This window comes from Arachis hypogaea, chromosome 17, assembly GCF_003086295.3.
Source record: "Arachis hypogaea cultivar Tifrunner chromosome 17, arahy.Tifrunner.gnm2.J5K5, whole genome shotgun sequence".
In the NCBI taxonomy this organism is placed as follows: Eukaryota; Viridiplantae; Streptophyta; class Magnoliopsida; order Fabales; family Fabaceae; genus Arachis; species Arachis hypogaea.
Genome location: NC_092052.1, coordinates 12478367 through 12498680, shown reverse-complemented (window position 1 = coordinate 12498680; position 20314 = coordinate 12478367). Strand labels below are relative to the sequence as shown.

The 20314-nt window shown below is 35.3% G+C and overlaps 3 protein-coding genes across 4 annotated transcripts; all 3 read right to left on the bottom strand.

Annotated features, from left to right (window-relative positions):
• Nucleotides 1–9023: 9023 nt before the first annotated feature.
• Nucleotides 9024–12551, bottom strand: LOC112766906 (BEL1-like homeodomain protein 9). Of its 2 annotated transcripts, none has more exons than XM_025812802.3 (4): nucleotides 11795–12551; nucleotides 10619–10950; nucleotides 10242–10302; nucleotides 9024–9354 (listed from the first exon to the last, which is right to left on the bottom strand). In XM_025812802.3, exons 1-4 carry the CDS (start codon nucleotides 12350–12352, stop codon nucleotides 9220–9222), a joined length of 1086 nt encoding a protein of 361 aa, XP_025668587.1. In that variant the 5' UTR covers nucleotides 12353–12551; the 3' UTR covers nucleotides 9024–9219. The 2 variants fall into 2 exon arrangements, with proteins under 2 accessions (XP_025668587.1, XP_025668588.1); XM_025812803.3 differs by having other exon boundaries at nucleotides 10619–10890.
• Nucleotides 12552–12832: 281 nt separating this feature from the next.
• Nucleotides 12833–14572, bottom strand: LOC112766907 (ras-related protein Rab2BV). The gene is made up of 2 exons (XM_025812804.3): nucleotides 14264–14572; nucleotides 12833–13601 (listed from the first exon to the last, which is right to left on the bottom strand). Exons 1-2 carry the CDS (start codon nucleotides 14426–14428, stop codon nucleotides 13119–13121), a joined length of 648 nt encoding a protein of 215 aa, XP_025668589.1. The 5' UTR covers nucleotides 14429–14572; the 3' UTR covers nucleotides 12833–13118.
• Nucleotides 14573–18151: 3579 nt separating this feature from the next.
• On the bottom strand, nucleotides 18152–18649 carry LOC112762820 (uncharacterized). The gene has a single exon (XM_025808653.1). It carries the CDS (start codon nucleotides 18647–18649, stop codon nucleotides 18152–18154), a length of 498 nt encoding a protein of 165 aa, XP_025664438.1.
• Between the last annotated feature and the right edge of the window lie 1665 nt (nucleotides 18650–20314).

Below are 20314 nucleotides of genomic sequence, written 5' to 3'. Positions count from 1 at the left end.
TAAAACACTAAAATAATCATTTATAAATAGGATAAAGTATATTTTTTGTCCTTAAAGTTTGATAAAAGTTTTAAAAAATTCCTAAGTTTTATTTTGTTTCAATTTTGTCCCAAAAATTTTCGATTTGCATCAAATATACTCCTGACAGCTAATTTTTCAAAAAATTTAAGATCGATTCAACAACAATTTCATAAGAACAACCCTCAACACAAGCAAATCAAGCATAATTTTCAAGTATTATTGTTATATTGGTCTTAAATTTTTTGAAAATTTAGTCTTCGAGGGTATATTTGATGCAAATCGAAAACTTTTAGGACAAAATTGAAACAAAATAAAACTTAGGTGTATTTTTAAAATTTTTGCCAAACTTCGGGGAAAAAAAAATATATTGTACCCTTATAAATATCTGTCTTTTTATATAGGATAATGCTACATATTCATATTTTTTTATTAACCAAGTCCAATCAAATTTGTCTAAGACAACAAAAATCAGTTATGACTAATATTATTTTAAATTTTATTGTTTAACTTAGTTAGACTTGGTTCATAAAAAGACTTGGATGTGTAGTATTTCTTTTACATATATATAAGTAAATACTTATTTAGAAATTTACTTCTTATATAATTAGAAGTCAATTCTTATTAAGATTCATAGTTGAAAAAGTTCTTTCAATTAATGTAGTTACAGAAAAAATTAAAACTAATATAAAAAAAGATAAATAATACTCTTTCGAGTTGATTTCTAAGAAAAAATACAAATTTTATTTAAATTGAGAATTGATCATTCTAATGACATCTAATATAAAATTTTTAAATTGACTATGAAATACCAAAATTTAAGTAAAAAATTATTGTGAGGTCAAATTTAATAATTTAGTGGGACAAATAAATATTATTATCATATACTACTCAAAAAAATTTCAAATCGTAGTGGGGGTGGGGGCAATTGCCCCCACACTCATATACATACATCCGTCCCTGGTCGGGCTAAAGTTGTGAGACCGCTATAATAAAAAAGTTCGTCTAATTCGTGGATTTTGACGGATTTCGGTAGGATGGGGCGAGCTTGCCTAGCGGGCCCATTATTTTTTTATTTAAGTTATAATTTAGATTATGTTTTATGTTTGATTAATTAGAAAAGACTTGAAGATATTTAATTATATATTTTGAATAATGTTGGTTTTATTATTTTGTTTCAAAAAATTTGGTTGTTAATTATGTTTATTAGATATTTAGAATTATAAATACTTTAATGTTTGTGAATTTAAAAATTATAATTTTTTTATATTTTTAAAAATTATAAATTTATTGAAATAATTATAAAAATATGTATATTATTTAATATTTAATGATTTAATAATAAAAAAAAGAAGCTCGCCAACCTGCTAAGTGAGACGGGATAAAATTTTGAGACTTCACTAGACAAAACAGGTTTTTGGTGGAACAAGTTGGACTAGCCCATTTATCACTTTTATACAACAATAATTTTTTTTATTAATTATTTAATTTATTAATTCATTGTAATAATGACAACTATGATTCTATGAATGTATTTTCACTTTTCTCTTTGGTTCTGACTCGATCAAATATTCAAATCAAAACGAACATTTGAACACTCCTGAAAGATGTAAGTTATTGAAGGGGGATTCAACTTAATTGGGTCATCTTCCACGCGTATAGCGTAACACATGAACGTGAAGGCTTGAACTGTTAAACAGATTCTTATTTTCATTGAGACGGGGACAATCATTAAACTCAACTTAAAACCCAATCATACGGTTATTATTTATATTATATACAAAAATGTACCCAATGCATTTATCTTGAATATTCTAATATATTATGCATTTCGTTGTCTTTGCACTCTTATCAAGCTAACTGGTCAGCAGCTTTTGCTGACCATTTGTGCCCGAAGAAGAATTTCATATTCATTTCCAAGTTGAAAGAAAAAACAAAAAATCAAGTTGTTATATAAAATAGGAAAAGAAAAAAGCGTTGGTGACTAAGTTTTTAGCCAAGATAAATTCAGTCAATTCATTTTAATTCCTTTTATTTATGAAAAAGAGAGAAAGTATAGTTGCACTTTTCTATGCTAATTACATTTTTTTTTTTGGAAAAGTATAGTGTGTATCATTCTTAAAAAATAATATATAACAATAAATTAGCATGTTTACAATTTTTATTATTATTTTGTAATATTATTAAAAACAAATTAATCTGATTAAAAAATTATTCTTTTAAACTTAAACATACAGAATATAACAAATAGATAATTAAAATTTATTATCTATTATATATTATGAAAATCAAAATTTTCCAATTAATAACATAGTTGATGTGATATATTATTAAAAATATTTTTTAATTTATTTAAATGTATTAATTAATTATTATTTATTTAATTTAATTAAAATAAATATTAAATTATTTAATATTTTATTTAATTACATTAATTATAACTAATCAATTACATTAATTATTATTCAATTTGATTGGAATAAAAAAATAATTTTATTTTAATTTACATTAATTTTTTCTTATATATTTTAATTAATAATTTTAAAAAATTATAATTAATTATTTATTTAACTTATTTGAAATCAATATCAAATTATTTAATATTTTTTATTACATTAACAAAAACTAATCAATCATATTAATTATTTGATTTGATTGGAATAAAATCAATAAATGAATTGATTTTGTTTTAATTTGTATTAATTTTTTTATCTCGTGTATTTTGATTAATAATTTTAACAGTGTTATAATTTTTACATGACATATTTATAAGAGAAGTGCTCCATGCTATTTATATGGATGCATGTTTCACTCTTGAATTGATACAAGAGGATAAAAAATTTAATGTCATTAAAGAAGCAAGTACATAGGCTCGATATCATATGTTAGGAGATTATTTATCATTTGACTATCTTCTAATAATATCTTAAGGCCAAAATATGTATAGAAAAACTATTGGTACGAGTTCTCAATGATATTTTATATTAATAAAAAATAATACTAAATATGAAGGATGAATTTTATTAACTATAATATTATAAATTTTTTATTATTGATCATTTTAAGTTAATTGAATTTTAATATTATATATATTATGTATAAAATTAATCATGTGAGATAATTAAATTAAGCAGTGCTATTTATTTAATTTAGATGAAATTCTATAATCTTGTGACAAAATTCTAAAAGATTATCTTCTTATGTCTTTATTAGCAACTTTATTATTTTTTTTTTTTGTTAGTCAAAAGAATAGCTATAAGAGTACTAAACTTTGAGATGGATGAATTAAAACAAATAATTACTTCCAACTACATTAGCCTTTGTATAGCATCTAAGAAGAAATATGTTTCTAAGTATAAATATGAAACTGTTTTTAAGTACAAATATAGCTACTTCAATTTAATAATAGATAAAATATGTTAATAAATTTTAAGAGATAACAATGTTAATCATATTACTTTAATTATAAGAATAAATATAATATTAAAATATAAATAAAGTAATTTAAGGACAAATTTTATCTAAGTTAAATTGTACTTGCTCAAATCGATTTTAATATAAAAGCAAGAGAATTTAAAAATTTTATTCATGAATCATGAGAAAATATGTACAAACTCAACCACTAATATTATTTAAATAAAAATCTTTAAAAAGATAAAATTCTAATATAAATATTTTAATTTAATAAAAAACTATATATTACTATTAATAAGTAATTATTATACTTTTTTGGTGAATAACCAAGAGAAAAAACAAAAGAGCAGAAAAGAAAAAGAAAAGAAATCAGGTTCTTAACAGCAAGAGAGGACAAACTACCTCTGGCGGCTGGTGCCAAAGGTGAACCTCATCAGCTCCGCTACCTCCAGATCCCATCTTTGCCAACCGATCTGCCACGATATTAGCTTCTCTCGGGATAAGCTCAAAACGAATATCCCAATCCCTTCTTAACTTCAAGTCAAAGATCAGTTGTATCACTTCTTTTTCAAGATGGCAGAGTGGAACTTGCCAACTAGTCACTAGCTCAAAAGCTGATGCGCAATCTGTCTCACAGACAACAAGCTTAAGACCCGCCTCCCAAGCCCAAGCCAAACCTTTCCATATACTCCACAACTCCATCTTGATGACACTAGATCCAAAGGAATTTCCTGAGTATCCCATTACCCATTGACTGGAGCTATCGCGAATCACCCATCCAAAACCAGCACAATCATCTCCCAAGTTCACACTCCCATCACAATTTAACTTCCAAGCACCAGGTTCTGGCGGAGACCAAGACAGAGATTTTAATCCCTGGACGCAAGACACTCGATTCTGAGTTGTATATTCAAAATCCACCATGCACCTGCGAGCCTTGTATGCAATTGACCCAGCAGATCCAAAAATTCCCTGAAAATTACCCATATTTCTATCTTGCCAAATTGACCATATTATACCTGCAAATTTGGAACAACCTTCATTGAGGAGGCCATGCTTGAACCAATCATGCACCTCGTGAGAGCCAAAGAAACACACATAAGAAAAACCTAGAGAAACCCAAACTGATCGCACCACTTCACAATCTCGAAAACAATGAAGAATTGTCTCCGGAAGTTGATTGCAACGTGTACATAAGGATGAGGAGGAGAGATGTCGCCGAAAACGCAGATATTGAGTTGGTACAACATCATGAAGGCAAAGCCACACTAGGAGCCTCAACTTTTCAGGGACCCGCGCCTTCCAAAGCCAATTGATATTCCTATCCCAATTCAACTTATTTTGAATTAACCATAAATATCCTTGTTTAGCAGAGTAAAGAGTGTGCTCCCAACTCCAACCCAAATCACGACCAGAAGCCGAAATATGTACTAAACTAAGAATGTCTTCCCTTAAGTCCATAGGAATAAAAGAGTAAATCCTCTCCAAATGCCAAACTCCATCACGGTAAACATCTTCAATGGTCAAAGCAGTCTCACAAATATCAAGAAATTCAACCCTCGCTCCTACTGGCCCAGAGTGCAACCAAGAGTCAAACCAGAAATTCTTAGAAAGAGCTCCCACTTCCCAAACAAACCCTTCCTTTAATACGGAAGCTGTGTGCACAATAGACTTCCATATATACGATGAAGAACCCATTGCTTTAACTGCAAATAGGTTTCTATTCTGGAGGTATTTTTGAAGCATAATCTTGACCCACAGTTTCTCTTGATTCATCAAAATTTGCCAAACTAGCTTTCCTAATAAAGAAAAATTGACCAACCGCGACTCCCGCAGAGCAAGACCTCCAAACTTTTTTGGAGTCGTCAAAACTCTCCAAGATGCTAAATGAAGACACAGTGATTATGACTACCACACCAAATGAAACTTCTAGTAAACTTATCAATGTTAGAGCACACACCTGATGGAAAAAAGCTTACTTGCATCCTATAAATAGGTATAGAAGATAAAACTGATTTAGCAAGGCAAATCCGACCAGCTTTATTAAGGAAGCGACCTTTCCAAGATGCTAGCCTATTAGTAAGCTTATCAACCACATCATTAAAATCAGCTTTAGTAACTCTGCCATGCTTAAGGGGGACACCAAGGTATTTTCCTAGAGAATTAGCAAATCGGATAGAAGAAATACCAGTGAAGAGATCCTTGCGTTGTCTAGAAACATTCATAGAACAGATAGCACGAGATTTGTCAAAATTCACCTTCATACCAGATGCTCTGCAAAAGGTGGCCATAGTGTCCAAAACATGAAGCACTTGAGATTTCTTCGCTTTGCAAAAAAGGATAAGGTCGTCTGCAAAAAGGAGATGGGAGATTACAGGACCTCCCCTAGACACAGTCACTGGTTTCCATCTACCAACCTCCACTTGCCTAACAATGAGGCAACTCAACCTCTCCATACAAATAACAAATAAATAAGGAGACATCGGGTCTCCTTGCCTCAAACCCCTCTTTGGCTGAAAACCATCCAACTGGTTACCATTCTACATTAGAGAAAGGGAGGAAGACTTTACACATTTCATAATAAGAGAAACAATAGTACCTGGAAAGCCAAACATTAGGAGAGATTGCTCCAAAAACTCCCAACTCACCCTGTCATAAGCCTTTTCTAGGTCAATTATTATACTTTAAAATAAATAAAATTATTTCATTGATTTTATTATTTTTAATATTAAAATAATTAAACTTTAAATTTAATTAACCTTATAAAAGTTGTAAACAAAAATAACTATATATGTTTTTATTTAACTTTGAATCATATCAATCATTGGTGGAATGACCGTAAATTTTGTGGTATTTGCAGTATTCTGACTGACTTTCACCTTTTTTATTTTTAATTGGTTTAGGAGGTGAAATATTTTTTGTGTGGCAGATCTCTCTATAAATGTCGACAATAAAAACCTGTAATAGGATATAATTGTAATACCTTCGAATTTTTTTTGAGCTGTATTCTTTTTTTTACTCTCTTTCCTTGCTTCGAGTCTGACATTGATTGCTTTATCCTAAGGTGGGTTCTCTTAATTTTGTCGTCTCCTCTATGTTGATATATTTTTCGACCTGCTCTTAAACCTCATACAAAAATATTGGATGTCTCTTTGATATGGATTGAGAGAACATGCCTTCTTTGAGGCTATTAATTAGCCCCATAATGACCACTTCCGTAGGTGTAGGTAGGTTTTGGATCTCCAAATACGTTTTGTTGAACATTTTCATATAGGCTCGTAAAGATTTTCCAACCTCTTGTTTTACTCCCAAGAGACTCGAGACATGCTTGGTCTTGTCTTTTTGAATGGAAAATGGGGTAAGAAAACTCCTTGCTAAGTCGTCGAAGCAGGTGACTGACCTATGTGGCAAGCTATCAAACCATTTCATTGACGCCCTGGTTAGCGTAGTCGGGAAAACTTTGCACGAGTTGTGTCCGACGCGTCAGCCAAGTACATGCGACTCTTAAAATTACTTAAGTGGTGTCTCAGATAGTGGTTTTGTCATAGAGATCCATATCGAGGCTCTTAAAGTTTTTGGGAACTTTTGATCGCATGATCTCTTCCGTAAATGGATCTTTACCTCCCAAAGACATTTCTGCTCGGTCAGCTCAGGATTTCCGACCTTTTAGATCGGATTTCAGCTTCTTGATTTTTTCTTCCAATTTTCTTCGCCGTCGTACCTCCCTTCACAGAGTTCTTTTTGATCACGTTGTCGTTCAAATTCATTCTTGAACTGCTCTAGCCAACCTTGATGTCTATGAATCAGTTTCATGAGCTCTGTAGTATCTCTTTTTCCTGATTCTCCTGATTGATGGACTTTCGAACTTATTCTCCGTCCTCTTTGATTTGCGGGATGTGCCTCCCCAGCGATACCTTTCCCTTTGTCAGGTCGGGGAGGTATGACTAGTCTGCAGTTGTCGTTGTACTGCTCTTCTTCCTGGGTTTCAGAATCAGAAGCAGTGTGTTTGTTTTCTGGAATGTCGTCTGCCATCATACGATGTCGATTACTAAGTCACCGGCAACGGCGCCAATGTTATGAGAGTTAACTGAAACTGATGGATTTGGGTTTAAACTTGAGGTTCAGACTCCTAAGAGGGATTGATTCAACGTCTTCTCCGTCAAGGTGAAGTAGTCCGAGTTCTTTGTAAGCAAAGATGGGGTGGTACCTGCAAGGGACTCCGATGCTTAAGTTAGTAAGAATTTTAGGTAGATTTTTAGTAGATTGGAGTTCAAATAATATCTGAGGACATAAGAATATTTATAAGTATAGATATAAAGTCAATAATTACTTTTTGATTCGTCCCATTTTAATGGTGGGTTGTTGCCTTGTTGGTTACTACTTACTCCTTTTTTTATAAAGAGGTTGTTGAGATCTCCTTTTTATATGAATAAGAGAAATTGTAAGAATTAGTTATTTATTTAAAAAAGTAAAACTAGTTCAATATTACTATGTCCGACCTTCATAAAGTCAGGTAGGTGTCCATCCGAATAATGTTTATTGATTGGGCTTTAGACCATCTCTAGTAGGAAACTCATTTCAATCCCTATTTATGGCCCACCTGACATAAAAAATGACTCCACATCAGATTTTGCGTCATAACCAATAAATAGGAACTCAAAGAATCTCTCTCTTCTCCATTAGAAGGAACTAACTTTAATCCTTATTGTGGTCCCACCTAATTAATTAATTAAGTAATTAAAATTAATATAATTATTATTTTTTATAATAATATTATTTAAATTTATAAATTCAAAATAATTTAATATTATAAAATATTAAAATAAATAACTTAAATTTGATTAGTATTTTAAATTTTATAAATAAAAATAAATAATCCAACTAAAAATTATTTTATAATATATAAAAATTAAATTTATTTTTTATGTAAAATAAATTTAATTAATTATGATTTAATATAACAATATAAATAATATTTGATATTGATTTAATATAATTATTTATATTAATTATAATTTAATATAACTAATTATTAAATAATTAATATAAATAATTAATTAAATAGATATATAAGTATTTAATATATATATTTAATATATTTATTATTTTTTTTATTAACTTAGTATATGGCATGATTTTATTGATTGTTGCAAGTCCCTGCTTAGAGAGACTCTCAACCTTGATCCCGTGAAGAGCCCTCTTTTCCTTTTCACTTCAATGGTAATTAAGTTCCCATATGTCTGAAGAGGAACTCTATTTCTTAGCATTAGAGTTGCTCTTAATGAACAGGTAAATATACTAGTTTGTTAAATTAACAAGAATATATCACTGTTTATTTAGTTAGAAACCTTTACGGATTAATTAGATAAAAACTAACCGTTGTTAATGTTGGAAGAATTCAATTGGCAAAAGTAGTGTTGTCACTTGTCTCACACACACATATATACCACACGTGAATGCACGCATGCTGTTATACCATCCATTTACGGTTTCATTATGGTTTTTGGTTTTTCTGAATTGAAACGGAACCCAAATGAAAATAATTGCCCAAATTTTTCAGGTGATTAGTTTAGTGCTATAAAGATAATCCATTGCTTTCCCAATTCACATGTTATAATTTTTCTTTTTTTGGATTTGATTTAACAAGAACTAATATAATGCAAGCAACATTTGATACGTAACATATGTTTGAATTTGAACCATTGCTTGGGGAGTTTGGGATTTAGTAATTTTTTCTTCTTCTTGGTTATTGGGGCAGGCTTTTTACATGGGCTTAATAACTGTGGTTTAAGGGCCAATAGTGGGCTTCCTTGCATGATGGATCACTTCTGATTCTTGAGTCTTCTGTAACCCATTCATGTGCATCTCTTCCACCATGGGCTTCCAGATTCTTACTCTTGCATTGATGAACCAATTTGAAACCTGTTAAAATTACTAATTTTAGTGATGCAACATTGATGTGAGATGATGCATGGGTTACTAGTTAAATTAGTTCTTGAAAAATGAAAATTTTTTTAAATTTATCCTTAAAAGATTTTATCAATTAAATTGATCTTTTAAAATTATAAATTAATTATTTTTGTCTTTCTATCACTCATTCACTCCGTTAATTGTTTTCGTCAACTATTGATAATATGAAATATTAATTGACAGCATACATGATACTTAGTATATTTAGTTAGATGTTGAATAAATATGTTTATAAAAATATATCAAGTTAATCGCTATGTTATATTGGGATTAGGGTTTATGTAATTGGAAAAATAGATTAAACTGATAAAATTTCATAAACATAGACATGTTAGAGATCATGTATGTTGTTAATCAACATTTTACATTATCAATAGTTGATGAAAATTATTAATGGAGTGACAGAAAGTAAAAAATGATTAATTTATAATCTTTAAATGATTAATTTGATTGATAAAATCTTTTAAAGACGAATTTAAAAAATAACTTATTTTTTTAGAGACTAATTTGACTATTAATCTTATTCTATACTCTTTAAGAGCTTGCACATCAATTTGCCTGTTAGTATTTAAAAGAGACATCAATTTAGTCTTTTAAATGTATATTGAGTTGATGGCTATTTTAGTATTTTACACTCTAAAGAACCAAATTAATGCAAAAATACAATAAATGACTAAACTCTTGTTTCATGTATTTTTTTTTTACTACCAACTTAAGCATTCACTCGTTCAACTTTTTAGAGCTTTAGGTTGGTTAGGTCATGTTCTCATATTGAATTATAAATCTCAAATTGTAAGCTTATAAGTTGTAACACAATTTTGGAAGGAATGAAGAATCACCTGACATCTTGATAGGCCAGTCTGTTGAACCAATGTATCCTTTTCAGAATCAGTAGGATAACTGCATGAACAGGTTTAAGTAACAATCATTAGCACATAAACCAAAATAAATAGTTTCCATAGCCTAAGAAAAGTAAAACAAAATAATCATTTATAGCAAAGAGAAATATTTTATATACTCATTTTTCTGTCGTGCATTGAGCTAACACATCTTTCTTATTATTAGATGAGATGTAAAACTCAAATAGAATAAGTTTCACATCTTATCTAATAACAAAAAAGGATTGTTTTAGCTTAATTGCCATAAAACAAGAATGAGAGTCTGCGAAAACATTAACAACCCTACAAAAATAAGCTTCAAAACTAGAATCACTGACGGGTGTAAGAAGTGTTCAAAGAGCCATCTTCTCAACAAAGCTACAGCATGATCCGGAAGCCCTCTTTGGGATCTCAAAACAGGTTGAACTGAGTGTAAGCTTTGCACTGATTGAAGACCCTTTTCAACAACATTGTTAGATGCAGGAGTAGTGTTCTTCATTGTGAACTGAAGTTGATCATAGATAGCATGTTTCAAACATCCAAAATGCTTGGAAATGGATTTGATTCCAAAGGATATGTAAGGAGTGGCATTTCCAAGCCCAGCTACTTTCTGAAATGATGACACCACTGATTGCATTTGTTGGCAGTATAGTATATACTTCTTGTATACCTTAAGAAAAAAAAAAAAAATTACTACCTATTCTTTCAATTTTGGGTAAGTTATGAAATTTTTTAACCCATTTATTTGCAAATTAGAAAGGGAGCCTTAGAGCAACGATTGATATGTTTCCGTGTGAACTAAAGGTCATGGTCTCACGGGTTCAAGCCATTAATTACCATATTAAGGTCCGTTTGAGAAACTTTAAAAGTAACTTTTTTGAGCTTTTGACTTATGAAAAATAGTAGTATTAGTGTTTAGTGCGATTTTTAAAATCAAATTGCAACTTTTTAAGAAGCTATTTAGGAACTTATAGAAGAGTAAAAAAAAATAACTTCTCTCATAATACTACTATTTTTTATCACATTTCTATAAAATAAGTATTTTTAGAACTAAAAACTCAAATACAAAATAACTTATTTATAAGCTACTTTTTCACATAACCATTATTGTTTAAGCTATTTTTTCAAAAGGAGCTTAATTAAGCTGTTTACCCAAATTGGGCTTAAATCGCACACATTACACCTTCTGGGTGTAGTCTGCTATATATTTGAAGCTTGAATGATAGAAAACTGAATTCAATTGATATCTCAAGTACTAGACTTTAGAATTTAGAAAGAAACATATTTTGGGTCCAAATTAGCTTATACAAAAGAAGTTTGCTAGGACCTAGGATCACAATTTTTGAAAAAAAAGATAAATGTACTGTTTCCAAACATGCTTTAGATAAGATTACAATTAGTGATAGTGATATTTATAGTCAGATTTGTAATTAATGTTGAAAGTCTGACTAAGATTTTCCATTAATTAAAAGAAAAGAAAAAAAAAATGGGGGGACCAAAGACATTTCACATACCTCATCTAACATGCAACCAAGTACAGAATCCCTACAATGATGCTGAACTCCATCCCTACCATTAGTTCCAATGATGGGATCTTCTTCATGATCATCACCACTTTCATTCAATCTTGGTGGAGGATCCAAAACACTGCCACACATGTCTTCAAGAATCTGCTGAGCTGGCTTCAGAAACCTTGATCTCTTCAATATGGAAGCATACCCTGTAAAAGGAACAACCACAGGACCAATGTTTCTAACATCACTGCATGGTTCTTGGGGCACATGATGATTTTGATCCACCAAATAGGGTGGAAGAAGAAGATTGTGAAAGCTTGCAGGGTAATGTTCTAGTTGTGAAGAACTCTTTGCTAGAAAGGAGTCATGATAGGGTGGTTTGGTGCTAATAAATGTAGATGAAATTGGATTTGTCTCAAAGGGTTGAGCTATGCTGGTTTGAAATGATGGAGGAAATGGTTGTGGTGGTGGTGGTTGTTTTTGGGTTTGGACCATTTCTCTGAGCTTGTTCCTTCTGCTTTGTTGTGGGACATGAGAGGACTCAAAATTTTCCTCCATCAATGAACTTTGCTTAGTGGTGGAGATGAAGGAGAAGGTGATAAAAGAGGAAGGTGAGTGAAGTAGTGATGAATGGTGAAGGAGATGAAACTTAGAGAACTTTGGTGTGAGGTTAATTAGTAGAGTCACTATTTATGAACAGTTTTTGGCAGAAGAAACAGTTGAAGGGACTTTGAACAGTTTTGAACTTTTCCAATTTTTGTGTTTGTCCAAACCTTTTTATGGTAAGAGACGTGTAGTTCCACCTTGAACCTACGGTTTGAAGTATGAACTATACTAAACACTGGTTTTTGGACCATTTTCTAGTTAGTAGCTGAAAAAATATGACTCATTGGAGAATCAAATTTCCCACATGATGAACACCACACTGATGAAATCAGTACAAACAATTTCAAGCACCTTCTTTTCAGCAATTACAGAAAGTGTTTTACAAAGAACAAATGCAAAGAATTTATTATGATGAAAGTTACAGAAGAAAGCTGCATTAACAATTTCACTGAAAAACTAAAGTTACAATATCTGTGACTAAAACTCTGACTTAGAGAGAACTAAGATTCATCAAATTCTGAATTGCAAGCATTTCAGAATCAGTTAATGCCAAAGGTGTAAATTGTTGATCTGCCTCTCCCATCTTACAGAAATTAAAGAATGTAACAACAACTAGCAAATGGTAACAACAACAACTAGCAACTACTCATCATGTGTATTCAAATTTCCAACAAAAAAACAAACATTTTTTCTGTGTCACCTCTTTTTCTACAAATTGTTAATTAGAGCAACAAGATCTACTCTCTGCATTATTGGCCGTGTTCGCGACATTTATGGTGGTTCCCTGAGGAACACCGGCAGAAGTGGCTTCCTGCGCCGCGAGCGCCTTTTTACTTATAATGTGATATATATCAAACAATATGGTTTGGAATGCCTTCTCAACATTATAGGCTTCCAATGCTGAAGTCTCAAGAAAAGATAGTCCTTCTTTTTCAGCCAAACTTTCAGCATCTTCAGTAGACACTGCTCTCAGATGATTAAGGTCGGATTTGTTTCCGGCCATCATGATAACAATGTTGGAGTCGGCATGGTCCCTTAGCTCGCGAAGCCATCGCTGGACATTGTCGAATGTTTGCCTCTTGGTAATGTCATACACCAAGAGGGCACCAACTGCTCCTCTGTAGTATGCACTTGTGATGGCTCTATACCTCTCTTGCCCTGCAGTGTCCCATATTTGTGCCTTTACAGTCTTCCCTTCCACCTGCATTATATTGTTTTTAACATCAGCAATTAAATCTTCAATCATTAACACATTTGATTATTCTAAACTCTATAATGTATGGATCCAAACAATTTAGTTAAAACATAACACATTAATCTATCTCATAACAAAAATTCAAATAAGAAAGGGATGTGTTTCGTGAAATATTTTTACATTTTTAGAATTGTCTTATTCACTTGAAATTGCTTCCACACAAAATGATAGTTGAAAATCGTTAAATGATCTGACATATTTGACTAAATTATTATCTAACGATTCTCAACTATTTTCGTATAAAAGACAACTTTATATGAGTAGTCAGTTTTCCAAAATTTTACATTAAAAACATTTCAATATAAGATTCAACAGGAATGCAAAAACATTTTGTGATCCACGCACCATCACATAGTAACATTGTTCCAGTACAGAAACGTGTATCCAGTACGCAGTACACCATATGTAAAATATTTTATTCTGAATATATGTATATTTAATGTTCTACACAGATAAATTGATACACGGTACGCTAACTGATTGATAAATTCATGTAATCGTAGTGAATTTTCATGTCATATCATGGAATCGAATTGAACCAAACCAAATCAAACGAAAACCGATTGAAAAGAAAAGAAGGAAACAAAAGAGAAAGAGGAGGAAAAAACCTGCAATGTTCTGGTGGCGAATTCAACACCAATGGTAGACTTGGACTCCAAGCAAAACTCGTTGCGCGTAAACCTGGAAAGGATATTGGATTTTCCAACCCCAGAGTCCCCAATCAACACAACCTTGAAGAGGTAGTCGTATTCATGGTCCACTTTGTACGCCATCTAATATCTATTAATATTATTATTATTATTATTACGCCAACAGAACAATTGCCAAAATGGAATGGCTTAGAGATTCCAAGTTTGCGGAAGCGTTATTTTATTTTTCCCTGCAGATCAGAGACGAGTGAAGAACAGGGAAGAAAAGAAAAGACGCACATTAACATTGGAACCACCCCAATAATAACTGAATTAACGGACGACACACCACTTTTGAAACGCCCACCCTTTCATTGCCCGCAAAATTCGCTATCTATATGTTTTCCTTTTCCGTTTTCTTAGTAAATGTTTTTTATGAGATTCTCTTGTTTTATTCAATTTTTGTTCGACCTAATATGTTTTAGTCTGTCACGTAAATATTTAAAGGAAAAGTATACGTAACCAAAAGTAATCAGCCAAAAAATAAACAAAACCGTTTAATTAGAATCATTTTTGAATAATATGTTTGAAAACTGCTCCTGAAATCACGGAGCACAAACCAAAACCCAATTTTTTATGGAGCTCAAATACATTTTGGCTGGTTTTTGGCTGATATGCTTTTGGTTCCCTAGTTGTTCTCATATTTAAATTATGATAATGGTACTTTATGCCCGTTATGGCGAAAACACATTATATAGACCAAAATTTTAAGGGAAAATAAAATTAAATTATCAAAACAAAAAATATATATATTTTTACAAAATTTAAAAGATTGTTCAAAGTTATATATTTTTTTTATGTTTTTAAACTAAAATTTAGGGCAAAAAACCCCAATTAAGCCAAGGGGAGCACAATATTACACGAATCAGCCAATCTGAAAACAGCTTCATGAGTCAACCAAACCACATTTTTATGTAATTCGAAACAGGTAAATTCGAACTACATTTGTACATAATTTGAATCAACTCACATCGAATTATACTCAAACACACGCACACACTAATTCGAATCTACTTGATTCGAATTATAAAAAAGTATAATTCGAACCAGGTTACTTCGAATTATACTTGTGCACTATTCCCTAAGTAGTTCGAATCTAGTTGATTCGAATTACTCACATTTTGCCTCTAATAGTAATTCGAATGGGGTTGATTCGAATTACACTGGATTCGGCTATATAAGGAGTTCGAACCCACCTCATTCGAACTCCTTATCCATTCTCATACCCCACCAAATCCCAGAGAAAACGACCCAGATTCGCTCCGACAAAGACCCGATCAGAATACTCAACCGATGGGGGACGATCCGGAAAAGCTATATCGTTTGGACGGAGTTGCTCATATAGCCGAGGTCATCAACGACGAGGTTAGTAGATATGAAAATTTTTCGCTAGTGGTTTATTTTGTTGGTGGTTTATGCTAGTAGTTTATTTTAGTGGTTTCTTGCATGTGGTTTATTCTAGTGGTTTTGCATGCGGTTTAATTTAGTTGTTTTGCTAGTGGTTTTGTTGGTGGTTTATGCTAGTGGTTTATGCTAGTGGTATTGCGAGTGGTTTAATTTAGTGGTTTTGCATGAGGTTTTGTTGGTGGTTTATGTTAGCGGTTAATGTTAGTGCTATTGCAAGCGGTTTATTTTAGTGGTTTTGCACCTTATATATGTTGGCGATTTATGTTAATGGTATTGCAAGTGGTTTATTCAGTGCTTTTGCATGCGGTTTTGTTGCCGGTTTATGTTAGTGGTTAATGTTAGTAGTATTGCAAGTGGTTTATTCAGTGCCTTTGCATGCGGTTTTGTTGGCGGTTTATTTTAGTGGTTTATGTTAGTGGTATTGCAAGTGGTTTATCTTAGTGGTTTTGTATGCGGTTTGGCCGGTGGTTTATCTTAGCGGTTTATGTTAGTGATTTATGTTAGCAGTTTATGCATGCGGTTTTGCTAGTGGTTTCAATATGTGGTTTACGTTGTTAGTGGTTTCTGTTAGCGGTTTTGTAAGTGGTTCTAATTATGCGGTCTATCTTATGCGCAGCCCCAGTGATGCATCTCGAGCATGCGGCGGCAGCAAGGCATGCGACTAGATGAGAGGTACGTTCCGTACTTGCAGATGGCCGGTTTATACCATCTGGCGAGACTAAACGATAGATGGTTCCGATTGGATGAGCCCCTTGTCAGTGCCTTCGTCGAGCAGTGGCGTCCTGAGACGCACACCTTCCACATGCCGTTCGGAGAGTGCACGATCACACTACAGGACGTGGCCTACCAGTTAGGGTTGCCAGTCGACGGATGTTATGTCAGTGGTTGCCTGACAGATTTTCAGATATACATCCAGGGTGGCCGTCCAGCTTGGGTGTGGTTCCAGGAGTTGCTTGGAGTGATTCTTCCTACGAACCAAGTTCAGAAGTTCGCAGTAAACTGCACCTGGTTCCAGGAGACTTTTGGAGAGTGCCCCGCGGGAGCCGATGAGGAGACTGTGTGGTGCTTTGCTCGTGCCTATATCATAATGTTGTTGGACACTCAGCTGTTTGCCGACAAGTCCAGCAACCGTATTCACATCAGATGGCTACCCTACGTGGCTAGGCTTGAGGAGATGGGTGGCTACAGACATGTGGTGCATGTGCATGTGGCCGAGTGCATGTGCATGTGCATGTTGTACCGGTGCATGTACCGAGTGGCCAACAGACATGTGGTGAAGTTAGCTGGCCCGTTACAGTTACTTCAGTCTTGGATATTTTGGCGCTTTCCTAGGTTTAGGCCTGCTGGGTATGATACGTTCAGCTGGCCGTTGGCCTCGAGGTACCATTCTCAGACTTTTCTATTTCAAGTTAAATTATTTAATTCCATGTCCGCTTATAATGTTATACTATTTTGTCACACTCTTAACACGCTATAACATCGATGTGAGATGCAGGTGGTCAGGTCACAACCCTTTCGGTAGCGAGAAGGGACCTAGAGTGCAGATGTGGAGGCTGAGGATAGACATGTTACAGGCCAGGGATGTGAGTATACTAACCGCCAATGTTTAGTTAATTAAGCTTTAGGACTTCAGATCATGATTTGGCCTGACAATGTTGAAATCTTTTTGCAGTTCATCTGGATGCCCTATAGCTCCCCCGACGTCCTTCAGGTTGTGCATCCAGAGGTGTTGGAGCCTCGTCATACGGCGTTATGGTGGTCTGTGACGTCACTGATATATTTTGCCGTGATAGAGTGGCATAAGATAGATATGGTCTTACCGCAATTCGGCGGAGTCCAGTCCCGTCCCCAGCCCGCCCTGATCATCGACTTTCTAATGTCGAAGGATGGGAGAGGAGGTGATCGTTGGTTCCCGTACAGTTTGTAGTTCTGGCATCTTCATTGGGAGAGCCGTGCAGACCACGTTCTCTGGTTCGATGTTGTCGTAGACCCTGGACCCTCACATGACTTCTTGGACTGGTGGAGTCAGCATGGAAAGAGGTTCTTGTCACCAGAGATGTACCTGGGGATCTGAGAGCCGTTCCTATTCCTGTGGAGGCGACGCAGAAGGGTGCTGGGCGAGTTCCTGATATGGATCGTGTTGACGACGTGCCAGATAGGCGTCGGGTTGAGAGGAGAGCTCGTGTGGGGACACGACGGAGCCAGTGTGAGTGGAGGTGGCTGGACATTTCATACTTCAAGTCAGAAACGGAACATATTCATTAATTAATATCCCATGCAAAGTACATCACATTAAGTTTAACAAATTTTATCACTTATCAACTCCAACTAACAAAACCTATAACAGTGGACTCTAAAAGCAAAAGTGAAATCAACGAAGTAATAAAGCTGACAATACACCTACTCATGTCCCCCTGTACGGGTTGGTCCTCCGACCTGTGGGCAACTCCGACGTGTGTGTCCGGGTTGCCGACAGAGGCCACATCTCTTCGGCCGGTTCGGATCTGCCTCGTCCATAGTGGTCCGTATCCTAGTGGACCTGGGACGACCCTCGCTTACACGCCTCTTGTTCGGGTCTGGGATCACTGTCGGCCCATCGTATGGTGGCCAGAAACCCCCGGAAATGGGAGGTGTGAACCCCATCCGATACATACTGAACACCGAACTAAGACGATCCACCTGGTGGACATACGGCTGCGAAGTTAGCCGTGAATAGGCACAGCATGCCAGGGCGTGAGGACACGGGAAATGAAGTGCCTGAAAGTATCCGCAATCACATGTCTGAGATCCAAGTGAGACCCTGTAGCTACCCAGTGAGAACGAACCAGTGGGAGTTATCTCCGTGATGGTGAACTCCGAGTTATCCCGGTCGTACAAAGTCACCGTGAAGCACCTCATCGTCTTCAAATTGGCCTCGATACACTTCACCAGGTGTTTGAATGAATTGTTGTCCGGTATCCAGCTGGGCCTTAGCCTCTCTCCCCTTGCAGACAAATAGTTCGGCCAATCTTCCGTAAGTTGCCTTCACCAGCAAGCACACAGGGAGGTTCCTGACCCCCTTAAGGATTGAATTAACACACTCAGAGATATTTGAATTAACACACAGGGAGGTTCCTGACTCCCTATGTCCACAATGAATACTCAATTCGGTTCGCCCACTCACACATGGCAGGGTCTTCAGACCGCAGAATATCAAACCAGTAATCAAATTCTACCTCGATCTTAGCATACCCTGCATTCACAAGAAGCCTCCTTGCATCTTTGCCCTTGAAGGTTAGGGCAAAATTTGCTACTACATGTCGAATGCAGAATGCACGGTATGCAGCTGGAGGTAGCCATCCTCCGTCGGGAGCCTAAAGTGCGGCCTTGATGCCGTTATACCTGTCCGATATAACTAGCAGACCCGGCTGCGGTGTCACGTGCTGACACAGGTGGGAGAGAAAGAAGGACCAGGACTCGGCATTCTCACCCTCAACTAGTGCGAATGCAACAGGAAGAATGTTGGAGTTTCCGTCCTGTGCAATCGCGACGAGCAACGTTCCCCCATACTTGTCATACAGATGGGTGCCGTCAATACTAACCAACGGCTTGCAATGACGGAATGCCTCGATACATGGTGGAAACGTCCAGAACAGTCGGTGAAAATAAGCTTGAGACTCGTCCAGCTGTCCCCCAACTCGAACAGGGCTCGTCCTAAGGACTGCAACAGTACCAGGCATCGTCAACTGAACTCCTAACACCCACCTAGGGAGCTCTTTATACGACTCATCCCAATCACCATAGATGAGGGCAACAACCTTCTGCTTCGCCAACCAGACCCTCATGTACGTCGGCCTAAACCCAAAGTGTACGGCCGTGGCATTTAGGAGCACCTTGATGCTGACGGATGCATCAGCCCTAACCATTGGCATAATGAATACCGAGATCACATGATAATCCAAACTCTTGTGGTCGCTGGAGATGGAGGTCACGAGACACGTATGCGGTCCATTGTACCTTTTTACCTCCCAAATGCCCTTGCGTTGCCGGAGACTAAACCGAATCAACCATGTGCACACATTCCCAAACTCAGAACACTTGCCAACATACTGGCGATAGTCAGACTCCACTACCTTGTACTGTACCCATCGTCAGATGCTGTAAGTCTTGACACTTAACACGGCCTCATCTTTATCCTGAAATTTCTGACCAACCTGAAACTTTGTCAGACCTGCAGACCCTTCCGCATCTCTAGCGCCAAATCCAGCAGGCTCCCCAGGAACCCCCTCCTACCTCATGGCATCCAAGTCCAAAGATGAAAAATATGGAGGGTACTGCTGTGTGCCAGAGCTAGAACCACCTCCCGCCCCAGCAGGCTCACTCGCTCCAATATCATCGCCACTGTCATCAGCAATCATATCCGGCTCCACATCATCGTCCTCTTGATCATCCAACAATCCATCTCCAACTCCGGCCGGTGCAGCACACTCTAAAGAGGTCGGCACAAAATCCCCTATTCCAACCTCGCCGCCTACACTGCCGTTGAGATCAACAGCGAACGAAGGGGAGGCAACAGGCTGGACC